We start from the raw sequence: 13,320 nt of genomic DNA, 5'->3' as shown, positions 1-13,320 counted from the left end.
GTCTTATCATTGAAAAATGCTAAGTACAGGCAGCTGTTCATAAATCGGAGGTTCGTGTATTAGGGAGTGAGTGTACTTGGGGTTTAAAGTGTTTTCAAAGTTGAATTTATGGTCATGTGCACAAGTCCATGTGTGCACAGGTGCAATGCAAAACTTGCAGCAGTATCACAGGCACATAGCATCAGATAAGCAGCATTCACAAGAAAACAAACATAATTTATACAAAATTTTTACAAGAAAGAACACAATTAGAACAAAAAACAAAGTCAATTTTAGTGCAAAAGTGGTCACAGTGTTGCTAAACTGTAGTGATTAGGGTTGTGCCAGTTGGTTCAAGAACCAAATGGTTAAGGGGAAGTAGCTGTTCCTGAACCTGGTGGTGTGGGGACTTCAGGCTTCTGTACCTCCTGCCTGATGGCAGCTGCGAGAAGATGGCGCGGCTGGATGGTGGGATCTTTGATGATAGATCTTTGCTATCCTCCGAGGAGAGTGAAAGGCTGTTTATCAATTTTTCTTTCTCTCCTTGTCTTCGATGGGTTAATCAGTCAGATCGGCCGGAGCTCTGCATCAGTTGGTCTTGGTGCCTGTAAATTCCAGGAGGGAGGAATTGAGGGGCTGGGGTGAGGGATGTTCCTGATGACCATCCAATGACAACTCATGCCATCTTATTTTTCCAGTTTACTCTAATGCGCTCCAAGAGTCTGCCAACAGCATATTGTACAATGGTCTGATAGAGGAGCTGGTGGATGTTCTACAGATCTCTGACAAGCAGCTAATGGTGAGTGTGCTGTAATACTGTATGGTGCTGCCACCAATGCTGTAATACTTCCAAGGGCTGGCACCTACTGCAGTGAATTTCTGTGAGGCCTCGATAATATGGAATTATTGGAACATTATTCTAATTGTAGCCTGGACCAGATGTAGTTCCATATTTTTACATTTCCTTGCAATGTAGTAGCTCCTCCCACAAAAGACTCTACCACTCTTCTGCACGCTGGGGGCGATTTTCAGCGGCCTGTTAACCCACCAACCGCGCCGTGTCATGACGTGAAAGGAAACCAGGTTACCTGGAAAACCGGCAGTCGTAGAGAATTTGCAAGCTCCACGCAGGCAGCGGTGGTGATCGGGATCGAACTGGACTGCAGAAGCTGTAAGGCAGCAGCTCTGCCAGGGCCATTGTGCCAAGTAGGATGTTTGCTCATCGACTTGCCTCTTGCTGCTTGTGTGGCGATCTGACGTCCTTCCAATAGGTATCCCCAGCCCCATCTGAAAGCTGATTCCATTTCACAGAACATAGAATACGACAGCACATTACCGGCCCATCGGCCCACAGTGTTGTGCGGATGTTTTATTCTGCTCTAAGATCTATCTAACCCTTCCCTCCCATATAGCTCCCCATTTCTCTATCATTCATATATCTATCTAAGAGCCTCTTAAATGTCCCTAATGTATCTGCCCCCACAACCTCTGCAGGCAGTGCTTTCCACGCACCCACCACTCTCTGTTAAAAAAAAGACACTTACCCCTGACATCCCCCTTATACCTTCCTCCAATCACCTTAAAATTATGTCCCCTCGTGTTAGCCATTGTCGCCCTGGGAAAAAGTCTCTGACTGTCCACTCGATCTATGCCACTTACCATCTTGTACACCTCTATCAAGCCTTTCTATGATAGGCAGGGCTTTATTCTACCTACATCTGGTCCTCACTGGCAAATTTAAATCAGCTTGCAACCAAAGGGGAATCCTTATGGCTGTTTACCACTGGCTAAGCAAGGGTAAAATTCAAGATAGACGATACCCAAGTCTTTAAACCATCGCCTCCACATGAAAGGAGCAATATTTGAACCCACCAGCTTTGGGGCATGGGAGAGATCGTTAACATCTTTGGCTGAAGTGATAATCGTTCCCTTCCCTTCATTGGCTTCTTTTCCTTTCGAAAGGATATTAAAGCCGCTTCCTTGCGGACATTGACGTCGATTGTCCATCTTGAACGGACACCCAAGCTGAGCAGCATTATAGACTGCACGGGGACGGCGTCGTACCATGGTTTCCTGCCTGTGCTGGTGCGAAACTGCATTCAGGCCATGATCGGTGAGTGTGCGTCGGGGAGAAAAATTCACTCTGCTTTTTATGATAAGATTTCTTTATTAGTCACATGTACATCGAAACACACAATGAAATGCATCTTTGTATAGAGTGTTCTGGGGGCAGCCCGCAATTGTCGCCACGCTTCCGGCAGCAACATAGCACGCCCACAACTTCCTAACCCGTACGTCTTTTCAGAATGTGGGAGGAAACCAGACGCGGGGAGAACGTACAAACTCCTCACTAGAGAGTGGCTGGAATTGAACCCGGGTTGCTGGCGCTCTAAAGCGTTACGCTAACCGCTACACTACTGAGCCTGCTCCACTTCAGAGCTTTGTGTGAGATGTACAAGAGTTGCTGAATTGTAGTCAACCAGAGGGCAAGCACTCCTTTCAATCAGTGGAGTGCTGATGGCCAGCCCCAGTCCTGTTATAAACCACGCAATTGTAAGGACGACAAGCAGGTCATTTATTAATGTCTCTTCACCCTCCAATGTAGCATGAGCCACTGCGTGGAAGATCAGCCAATACACCTTCTAAACTGGCAGTGCAATATTTTTATGTGCTCTACCTTGTTGGGAATTTTAATTATTTACCCAAAGTTCGTAATCAGTGGTGTAGTCCATGTTCAGCAGCTGCAAGCTATTACAAGTTATTTGTGGTGTTGTATCGCGGTTAAGGAGATTGGCAGCTTTCCTTTTATGTTCCAAGATTTGATACCTATTTGGGAGAACTGAATTGGTTTATTATTCTCACATGTACTGAGATACAGTGCAAAACTTTGTCTTGCATGCCATCCATTTAGATCATTTCATTGCAACAGTGTGTTGAGGTAGTACAAGGGAAAACAATAACAGAATGCAGAATAAAGTGGTACGGTTACAGAGAAAGTGTAGTGCAGGCAGATAATAAGGTGCAAGGCCATAATGAGGTAGACTGTGAGATCGAGAGTCCATCTTATCGTACTAGGGGACCATTTCAATATAGAAGCTGTCCTTCTATATTGAAATGTGGTATGTGCTTTCAGGCTTTTGTATCTTCTGCCTGATGGGAGGGGGGAGAAGAGAGACTGTCCAGGGTGGGTAGGGTCTTTGATTATGTTGGCTGATTTACTAAGGCAGCGGGAAGTGTAAACGGAGTCCATGGAGGGAGGCTGGTTTCCGTAATGTGCTGAGCTGTGTCCACGACACTCTGCAGTTTCTTGCGGTCTCGGGCAGAGCAGTTGCTGTACCAAGCCGTGATGCATCCGGATAGGATGCTTTCTATGGTGTATCTGTAAAATTTGCTGAGGGTCGATGGGGACGTGCCAAATTTCTTTAGCCTCCAGAGGAAGTAGAGGCGCTGGTGAGCTTTCTTGGCCGTGGCATTTATGTCGTTGGACCAGGACAGGCTGTTGGTGATGTTCACTCCTAGGAACTTGAAAACTTCAACCCTTTTGACTCAGCACCGTTGATGTGAACAGGAGCATGTGCACCACCCACCCCCCCCCCTCCCCCCCCAACTTTCCTGAAGTCGATGACCAGCTCTTCTGTTTGGTTGACATTGAGGGAAATGTTGTTGCCATGACACCATGTCACTGGGCTTTCTATCTCACTCCTGTACTTCCTGGAAGGTGAATTATAATTGGAATGTTTTATTTTCAGCGTTGATTAGGTATGAAAATAATCGCTTCTCCTCAAAGAGCAATTTGCCAAAAGTGTTTTAACCAAAAGGTCATTTAATGCTAATTTGCATCTCCCTATTTAATTTTATCCTGCTCTCAGATCCATCAATGGAGCCATATCCCCATCAGTTTGCAACAGCGCTGTTCTCGTTTCTCTACCACCTGGCCAGTTACGACGCAGGCGGTGAGGCCCTGGTCTCCTGTGGAATGATGGAAGCTTTACTGAAGGTAAAACGGGATTTTTGTCTCCGTTGCACTGAGGAGTAGTGTCTCCTGAAGTCCACCTCAAGAGATGCTGTTCCTCAGTGCCACATTGGAAGCACCTTGGTATTGGTTTATTATTGTCACTTGTACCAAGGTCCAGTGAAAAACTTGTCTTGCATACCGATGGTACAGGTCAATTCATTACACAGTGCAGTTACATTGAGTTGGTACAGTGCATTAAGGTAATACAAGTAAAAACAATAACAGTGCAGAGTAAAGTGTCACAGCTACAGAGAAAGTGCAGTGCAATGAGGTGCAAGGTCACAACAAGGTAGATCAGAGTCCATCTCATCGTATAAGGGAACCGTTCGATAGTCTTATCACAGTGGGGTAGAAATGTTCCTTGAGCCTGGTGGTACGTGCCCTCAGGCTCCTGTATCTTCTACAAGAGAAGAGAGAATGACCAGGTGGGTGGGGTCGGATTATGCTGCTGCTTTGCCAAGGCAGTGAGAGGTCAAGACAGAGTCCAAGGAGGGGAGGCTGGTGTCTGTGATGCGCTGGGCTGTGTCCACAACTCTCTGCAGTTTCTTGCGGTCCTGGACAGAGCAGTTGCTGTACCAAGCCGTGATACATCCAGCTAGGTCTCGGAAAGTGAGACTGTTTCTGAGCACCACACTTGTGGAAGATGATGTCAATGCTTTGGTGAGGGTGCAGAAGAGAAGCACAGGAATTGGACCAAGAATGGGAGTCTCCAGTTATCTGTATAAACCTTCTCCAGGAACACAAACGATGAAACTTTCTAAGTCTTGGATGATAAAGTAAACAAGGAGATGACCTTTCCAGGAGAGGGAGATTTGAGATGATTGCCGGTCACAGTTACACAGCACGGAAATGAGCCCTTTGATCCACCGAGTCTGTGCCTGCTGTCAACCACCCATTTACAGCATCCCATTTTCCCATTTTATTCTCCCAACATCCCCATCGATTCTCTTTCTTACCCCACCCAGTTTTACTCCACCCACATGCTCGGGGCAATTTATAACGACCAGTTAACTGCCCCTGTGTCTTTGGAATGTGAGAAGAAACCCTCGCCGCCACAGAAGGAACATGCAAACTCCACACAGCCATGGAGGTCAGGATTCGGAATCAGGTTTATTATCACAGGCTTGTATGACGTGAAATTTGTCTTGCGGCAGCAGTACAAAGACATAAGGTTACTATAAATTACAAAATAAATAGTGCAAAGAGAAAAGGAATAACGAGGTAGTGTTCGTGGACTGTTTAGAAATCTGACGGCAGAGGAGAAGGAGCTGTTCCTGAACTGTTTGAGTGTGGGTCTTCAGGCTCCTGTACCTCCTCCCCGATGGTAGTAACGAGAAGAGGGCATGTCCCGGGGGGGGTGAGGGTCCTTAGTGATGGACCTGGGTCACTGTAGCCATGAGAACGCAGCTCTGCTTGTTGCGTTACTGGGCTGCCCACTGGCGCAGCCTATAAGACTTTTATTTTTGGCTGTGTTTTGAGAATGTGCGAAGGGTGAGGGGAACAAATTCAGGTGTGACATCCAGAAGGAAATCGGACTTGGTTACTTGAAGCAGAAAGGTGAAGAATTGAACAGATCTTCAAAAGAGCCAGTGCAGACGTGGTTATCTGAATGGCTGTGTTGTGTATCGTTGTGTTGTGGCCACTTCAAGTACCAGCTGGGAGGTTAGATACAGAGCCTGCCCTTAGCAATGACACCTGGACTCTGCTCTTCCTGCAGCAGCAGAAAACTCTGTGGGGAAAATTGGGATCCAGCTCCGTATCTGTTTGCTGTCATTTCTTTGCAGTGCTGTGCTGCTGAGGTAGGGAAGGACACAATCTTTGGCCCCTGCACGTCCTCGCACTGCCCGTTGATGGCTTTGCTTGGCTGACTTACTGAAAGTTGATACTTTCTGAATGCAGGAGGCTCTGATTCCACTCCCAAACAATCTGCATCGGTTAGCCAATCGTTTAAAATAAATCTCGCTTACCAGCAGGAATTAAACCTCTGCTCTTGGTCACAAGGTGTCACCCTAGTTCACCACTTGCCTCCAGTACACAGACAGAATGCCAGACAAAGTCTCCATTTTCTTAACCTCTGGATTGCTCACAGATCCAATGGCTGTAGCTTAACGGAAGCGATTCTAATCAAGAGCCTGTGATTCCATCTGTTTTATATTTGAACCTTTGTGAACTGCATCAACAACTTCACGTCCCATTGTCAAGATGTTTGGCCAGATTGAACATTGAAGCAGTATGTCAGAATCAGATTTATTATCACTGATTTATAAGACGTGAAATCTGTTGTTTTGCGACAGCAGCACAGTGCAAAGACATATAATTACTATAAATTACAAAAATAAATCGTGGAAAATACAAGCAATAATGAGGTGGTATTCATGGGTTCATGGAGCATTCAGAAATCTGATGGTGGAGGGGAAGAAGCTGTTTCTGAATCATTGAGTGTGGGTCTTCAGGCTCCTGTACCTCCTCCCTGATGCTAGTTTACGAGAAGAGGGCATGTCCCGGATGTTGAGGGTCCTTAATGATGGGTGCCGCCTCTCGAGGACGTCGTTGATGGAGCTGGCTGAGTCTACAACCCTCTACAGCCCCTTACAATCCTGTGCACTGGAGTCTCCGTACCAGGCTGTGATGCAACCAGTCAGAATGCTCTCCACCAGACGTCTATAGAAATTTATAAGAGTCTAAGGTAAAAGTTTAGGGAAGATGTCAAAGAGTTAGGTTTAGTTTTTTACACAGAGAGTGTTGGGTGCCTGGAATGCACTGCCAGGGGTGGTGGTAGAGCTGGATACAATAGGGACGTTTGAAAGACTCTCAGATCAGCACATGGATGTAAAAAAATATGGTGGGTTATGGGCTGTGTGGGAGGGAAGGGTGAGATCAATCGTGGAGTAGGTTTATATAGGTCGGCACAACAACATGGGCTGGACAGTCCTTACTGTGCTGTACTGTTCGATTGTTCTTTGGTGACGTACTGAATCTCCTCAAACTCAGAACGAAGTAAAGTTGCCAGGCAGTTTCTAGTACACTTTAGTCAGTGTAAGCAGGTGTGTAAACTAGAAGTGCAAGTTGCCCCCATTTGGTGCTGGTACAGTTTCATTGTACCTCTGTTACATGCAGCAGTGCCATGGGGAGGTCCTGTGGCCACAGTGTGAGGCACTGATGGGACAATCCTGCCCCAACCAATAGCTTCTTGTTGGCTGTGTCTATAAAGGTAAAAATGAGACCATGACTGAGTTGTGTTTTTCCAATCTGCCTTCTCTCCTCTTTTCCAAGGTGATCAAGTACCTCGGTGACGAGCAGGATCAGATCACCTTTGTGACCAGGGCAGTCCGAGTGGTTGACCTCATCACCAACCTGGACATGGCTGCGTTCCAGTCGCACAGTGGACTGGCTGTGTTCATCAACCGGCTAGAGGTATGTGGGACCTGAGCCTTCGGCTGTCCTGGAGGTGAGGCAAAGACTTGCAGTATGTTCCAAAAGTTACCGTAATCTTCCCGTTGGAGTTGCGGTCTGCTGCGTGTGACTGGGAGTAGATTTTGCCGGCCTGCCTTAAAAATAAGAGATATGGTGCATATTGTTGCTGGGTATCTAATGGCAGGAAGCCACGGCCAGTTGGGTTCAGCTGCAGGTTGGCCACACAGGAAAGTGGAACAGGCTTAAAATGCAGTCCTGTGCATTCGAAGTAAATTTGGCAGCACAGAGATATAAAGTGCTAAGGGAATGGAAATTCAAAACTGCAGACCAGTTCATGACTATGAGACGAGTATCTGGATTGTTGGAGGTTTCTCACCCCTGTTTATCCCAAAGTCAGTGATGGGCTTAAAAACCCTTCTTGAACCAAGCTTTTGGTCACGTCCTAAACCTTTGTGTCTGGGTGTTTTGTGTTTCTTTGGCTTGAATGCAAGTGATAAATGACTCAGCCCATTTCACAGTGGGCTCTTGAATTAATACTCAGAATGATGCATGTTTTATCGGAAACTCCTTCGGGGGGGGGGGGGGGTGGAGAAAGAAACAGGAGACGCTTTCCATTGCTTCAAGTACATTGTCCTGTCGCACACTCCTCGGGCAGGGACAGCATGGCTTAGTTATGGGGAAAGCTCCCCCCTCAGAGACCGCCACTCAGACTCCCAGGGCCCGGGTTAGACACAGAGTGAAGCTCCCTCTGCCCTGTACCATCGCATGCTCCCGCGGTTAGCCACAGAGTGAAGCTCCCTCTGCCCTGTACCATCGCATGCTCCCGCGGTTAGCCACAGAGTGAAGCTTCCTCTACGCTGTCCTGTCACACAATCCCAGGGTTAGACACAGGGTGAAGCTCCCTCTACAGTGTACCATCACATGCTCCCAGGGTTAGACACAGAGTGAAGCTCCCTCTACACTGTCCCATCATGCATACACACACACCTGTGGGAAGGAGAACATGGGTTGTTTTCAGTTACCCCCTTGGACTGGCCTGCTAAATCTTTGTTTCATTTTTCTAGCATGAAGTTGATATTTGCAGGAAGGAGTGTCCTTTTGTCATCAAGCCAAAGATTCAGCGATCAAGCACGGCTCAGGAGGGAGAGGAAATGGAGACGGATTCTGAAGGTATCAGCTCGTTGCTTGCACTGCCCAGCATTACAACGTGCGCTGCTGACTGCACGGCATTTACCACTCCTCCTGTAGTTTCAGATATCGTGATGGAGAGCAGTCCAGGTCCCTCGACATCAACCACTGAGGCCAGGCCAGAAGGAGAGTCGAGAGGGCCAAATACTGTCATGAGTTACCCACCGAGGACCGGTAAGAACGGCTGGTGTGCCTGCCTCCGTGGGGGGGGGGGGGGGGGAAGGGGTGTGGGGAGGGTAGGAGTTGGTACCTGCAGAAGGCTGCTTCAATCTTTGGCTGGCTCTGTCTCTTACAACAGCAAAGCCAAGTGGAGAAGGATGCTGGTCACCCAACTTCTAGAGTCATACGGCACGGAAACATGCCCTTCCGCCCAACTGGTCCATGCTGACCAAGATTACCATCTAAGCTTGTCCCATCTAAGCCCATAGACCCACCACCCTCGGGTTCCTATTAAATCTCTCACCTTAACCTGATGCCCTCTGGTTCTTGATTCCCCAACCCTGAGGGAAAAGACTGAGCACATTCACCCTATCGGTGCCCCTCATGATTTTATACACCTCTTTCAGATCACCTCTCATTCTCCTACGCTGCAATGAAAAAAAGTCCCAACTTGTTCCACCTCAATGGACTGTCACCATTGATGGGCATGTGTGAAAGGAAATAAGTGGAACGGGTATAGGGAACGAGGGAGGTGGGAATGGGATCCAAGGGGCCACTTTCCAGGAAAAGCCTTGGAACAGATGGGCTGAATAGCAGCCTCCTCTGTCACCACAAGATGAGATTTCAGAAGCCCCTGAGCCAGGGATGGGAGAAATGATCGCAAGCTCCCAAGCAACACCCCCGCTCCCATCGAAGGGTGCTGCGCTGTCAAAGGTGTGCTTTGCTGTGTTGACCTCCAAGGTCTGATGGTCTGCCCAAGCAGACCAGGTTTGGGTGAAGATTGTGCACTTGTCAAGGGCAGACTGCGGCCATGTGTCCATACTCCTTTTCGAAAAAAAAAATGTAGTGTCAGTAAAGGTCTGTGTCTCCTTGCAAATGTGTGAAAGTGTTGTGCTCTCGCCAGGTTGTGCCACCTCTGTTCCACTCGCGAGACGTGTGCAACCACACTGATCCCAGTGGAGTATTGACTTGTGTTCCGCTGTCAGAGGGAGCACTGCACTCCAGGTGGTGCCTCCTTTTGGCTGAGGTGGTAAACTGGAGGCTGTGGCCCAGGAAAGATCCCGTCGCTCAGCTTGAAAGGAGAGGAGGGAGGTTCTCTGTTCCCCCTGGCCTCTAGAACCTCACCGTATTGCTTCGGGTGCAGTCTTGCGTGCAGCTTGGCTGTTGCATTTACGAGTTAAACCAGACGACCGTTCAGTCGTACTTCATGGGCTGTGAAGCGCTTTGGGGAAGGCTTGAAATGTGATTGAACTGCTGGTCCATCCCTTCTTGCAGGCGTCCAGTGCATTCCCCAGCGTGCGGCTCTGTTGAAATCCATGCTGAACTTCTTGAAGAAGGCCATTCAAGATCCCGCCTTCTCGGATAGCATCCGACATGGTAATGTGTTCTCGATGTGTCTCTTGACGATCAGCAATGGCACTGTCTAATCTGCAAGCAATTTGTCCCTCATAACTGCACAGTGGGCAGCGACACATTGGCTGAATTAAGGGCAATCCCCCATTCTGATCAACACTTCCAGCTGATGAATAAGGTTGCAAAACAAAAACCAAACCACTGGAGGAACTCAGCAGGTCAGGCAGCATCTGTGAGGGGGGGGGGGGGGAATGGACAGTCGACGTTTGGGGTCGAGACCCTTCATCTGGACTGAAGAAGTAGACGGGAGATGGCCGGTATGAAGAGGGGAGGGGTGGGGCGAGAGGTGGATCAGGCGAGGAGGGGTTGATTGGCAGGTGGGGGGGGAGGTGTGGAGACAGCAACAGAGAATGGGAGGTGATAGGTGGCGGCGACGAAGGGCTGTAGATGGGATGTTCCTACCCTATCAGATTCCATCATCTGGAGTCTCTTGTGCCTTCACAAATAAGGTGTGGACTTGATCTTGAGCTCAGAATTTCAGTCGATAATGCAGGCAGGTACTTCACGGTGGACTGAGCAGGTGCGATAGTGCCGAGGGATGGGGTGCTCCATTAACTGGCTGAGATTCTTGTTCCCCTATTAATTCCATCATGAGATGTGGACGTTGATGTTCGTCCCGAATTACCACTGGCCCAAGGTGGTGGTTGAGAGAAAACCAAACTTGCTTTGGATCTACAGTCACATCGATAAGGATGGACAGATTTTTTTCCCTGTGGGATGGTAATGCAACAGATGGGGTTTGTATGACAAACTAGTGGTTCTGTCGCTGTTACCAGCCATTTTCTCCATGTTGATTTGTTGCTCTCTCCCAGTTTGCTGCAGCCAAGAGTTTTATTTAATTTGTCACCTAATAACGCCAGGGACTCTGCCTGCACTTTCGGTAAAAGAGCCAAAATAATCAAAGACCCTTCCCACCTCGGACATTCTCTCTTCTTCCCCCCCTCCCAGAAGATACAAAAGCCTGAAAGCACGTACCACTAGCCTCAAGGACAGCTTCTATCCTGCCGTTAAAAGACTATGAACAGTCCCCTGATATGATAAGGTGGACTCTTGACCTCACAATCTACAAAGTTGTGGTCCTTGCACCTTATTGTCTGCCTACACTGCACTTTCTCTGTAGCTGTAACACTTTATTCCGCATTCTGTTATTGGTTTTCCCTTGTACCACCTCGCTGCACTGATGTGATCAGAAGCAGGTTTATTATTATCACTGACTTGTATGATGTGAAATTTGTTGTTTTGCAGCAGCAGTACCGTGCAAAGACATAAAAGCTCCTATAAATTACAAAAATAAATAGTGCACAAAAAAGAATAATGAGGTAGTGTTCATGGACCATTTGGAAATCTCATGGCGGAGGGGAAAAAGCTGTTCCTAAATTGTTGATGAAATGATCTGTATGGATGGCAAGCAAAACAACATTTTTCACTGTACCTCGGTACATGTGACAATAATAAACCAATTTAATCAAAGTTTTGTTTACGACAAATGTTGGGAGGTGCATATTTGGAGACAGTCTTTCAAACACAGGTTCTTAACGACATAAGAAAATCGGAGCAGGATTAAACACCTCGGCCCCTCGCGCCTGCCCTGTCATTCAGCACGATCAAGGCTGATCTGCCCCAGGCTGCCATGTGCCTTTTGTGTCATTTCCCATCTTCTAAAATTTATCTATCTATCTCTTTATTTACCCCTAATGATGCAGCCTCCACAACTCTCTGGGGTAGAGAGTTCTGGCGACTCGCCACTTGGCCAGAAACAAACGTTTTGGCCTTTCCTAATGTAACCTGATCAGTAAAGTGCTTATTTAATTCTGGTGTGTTACCTTTCAGTAATGGATGGTTCCCTGCCTACCTCACTGAAGCACATTATCAGCAACGCGGAGTATTACGGGCCATCACTCTTCCTGCTCGGTAAGTGAGATGTTTCTTTAATTAATTGCAAACTTTTCTTTGTTGTACCCTGCTGCATTACTCGAAACTGTTAGAATTTCTCGGCAGTAACAGTCACAGCTAGCTCCTCATTTGTATCTCCCCTGACTGTTGGGCTTTCCCCCTCTGTCCCCCTTCTTTTGTAAAAGATAACTGGGAGTGCAAGGGTCAATGACGGGCAATGTAAGGGTTAATGGTATGCAGCTGGTCTCCTAATAGTCAGCTATTCCCATAGTAAGAAGTTACCTCAGCCATGGGGTGACTATGGTTATGGCTGGATTGGAAAGAAATAGTTTTTTAGACATACAGTATCTTGTTTTGCTAAAGCTTGTTGTAAGCAATTGCTGTAGTAAGTGCAACTTCCCACGAAGGTTTCTCACAAAGTGGGTAGAAAAAGTACACACTAAACAAGGCATCTTTGAGTGGGTCTAATGCAGAGCTCGGGTTACACCGTTTACTCTTTCTCTGTATCCCTCACTCCTGCTAGTTTAAACTACTAAAGCATTAATCGCAAGTTCTTTGGTTCTGCTGTTGTCTGATTTACTACAGAGCGCAGGCCGACTTTCACACTTTCTCCTGCAAGGTGAGCAGGTCTGCTGCCAATAATCTGCTGGAGAAATCCTGTTGTTGAGATGAGCCATGGCTGTTAGTTGATGGGAATGCTCAATTGGTTTCGAAGTGCAGTGATGATCTTGGTGTGGTCAGTCACAGTCAAACAGGACGGAAACAGGCCCTTCAGCCCACCAAGTCTGTGCCAACCATCAACCAACCATCTGCGCTCGTCCTGTTTTACTCTCCCCACATTCCCATCAACTCCCCTCTTCTTGTGAAACAGATTCGTGGTCTCAGAAGGCAAGGACTCTGAACACAGTCTGGAGATAAATGATTTATTTACAAAAGACGAACATGGGAAAATGGTAACGGGGATAACACACGCGCACAGTTTATAGCGAGCATGGGAAAATCACAACGGGGGTAAACTACACATGCACACACACAACTAGGTACAGACAATCAAGGACAAGCGATACGATACCCGCCACCCCTTGACTCAGTGCAGGCACGGCTCTGTGCTACTAGGGACATTAACTAAGACGGTCCCAACCCCTTAACAGTGCACACCTCACCAATGATCTCTCCAGCGCCATCCCACGGTACTCGGCCTGGAGTGAAGCAGGGTGATCTCTCGAAGGTTGCAAAGAGGAAGAGCTGAGCGCACGTGG

At 47.6% G+C, this 13,320-nt stretch overlaps 1 protein-coding gene across 8 annotated transcripts in view; it reads left to right on the top strand.

Moving 5' to 3' along the window:
- huwe1 (HECT, UBA and WWE domain containing E3 ubiquitin protein ligase 1) overlaps positions 1-13,320 on the top strand; it is a 275,712-nt gene that overhangs the window by 76,025 nt on the left and 186,367 nt on the right. For all 8 annotated transcript variants that reach the window (XM_052009021.1, XM_052009019.1, XM_052009022.1 and 5 more), the window contains 8 exons: positions 678-778; positions 1,942-2,092; positions 3,849-3,976; positions 7,268-7,408; positions 8,473-8,578; positions 8,657-8,770; positions 10,031-10,132; positions 11,999-12,079. In XM_052009021.1, the coding sequence (XP_051864981.1) occupies positions 678-778; positions 1,942-2,092; positions 3,849-3,976; positions 7,268-7,408; positions 8,473-8,578; positions 8,657-8,770; positions 10,031-10,132; positions 11,999-12,079 (924 nt within the window). The remainder of the gene's footprint in view (positions 1-677; positions 779-1,941; positions 2,093-3,848; positions 3,977-7,267; positions 7,409-8,472; positions 8,579-8,656; positions 8,771-10,030; positions 10,133-11,998; positions 12,080-13,320) is intronic.

The sequence above is a fragment of the Pristis pectinata genome, chromosome 43 (genome assembly GCF_009764475.1).
Source record: "Pristis pectinata isolate sPriPec2 chromosome 43, sPriPec2.1.pri, whole genome shotgun sequence".
In the NCBI taxonomy this organism is placed as follows: Eukaryota; Metazoa; Chordata; class Chondrichthyes; order Rhinopristiformes; family Pristidae; genus Pristis; species Pristis pectinata.
This window is presented reverse-complemented; position numbering and strand designations above follow the sequence as displayed.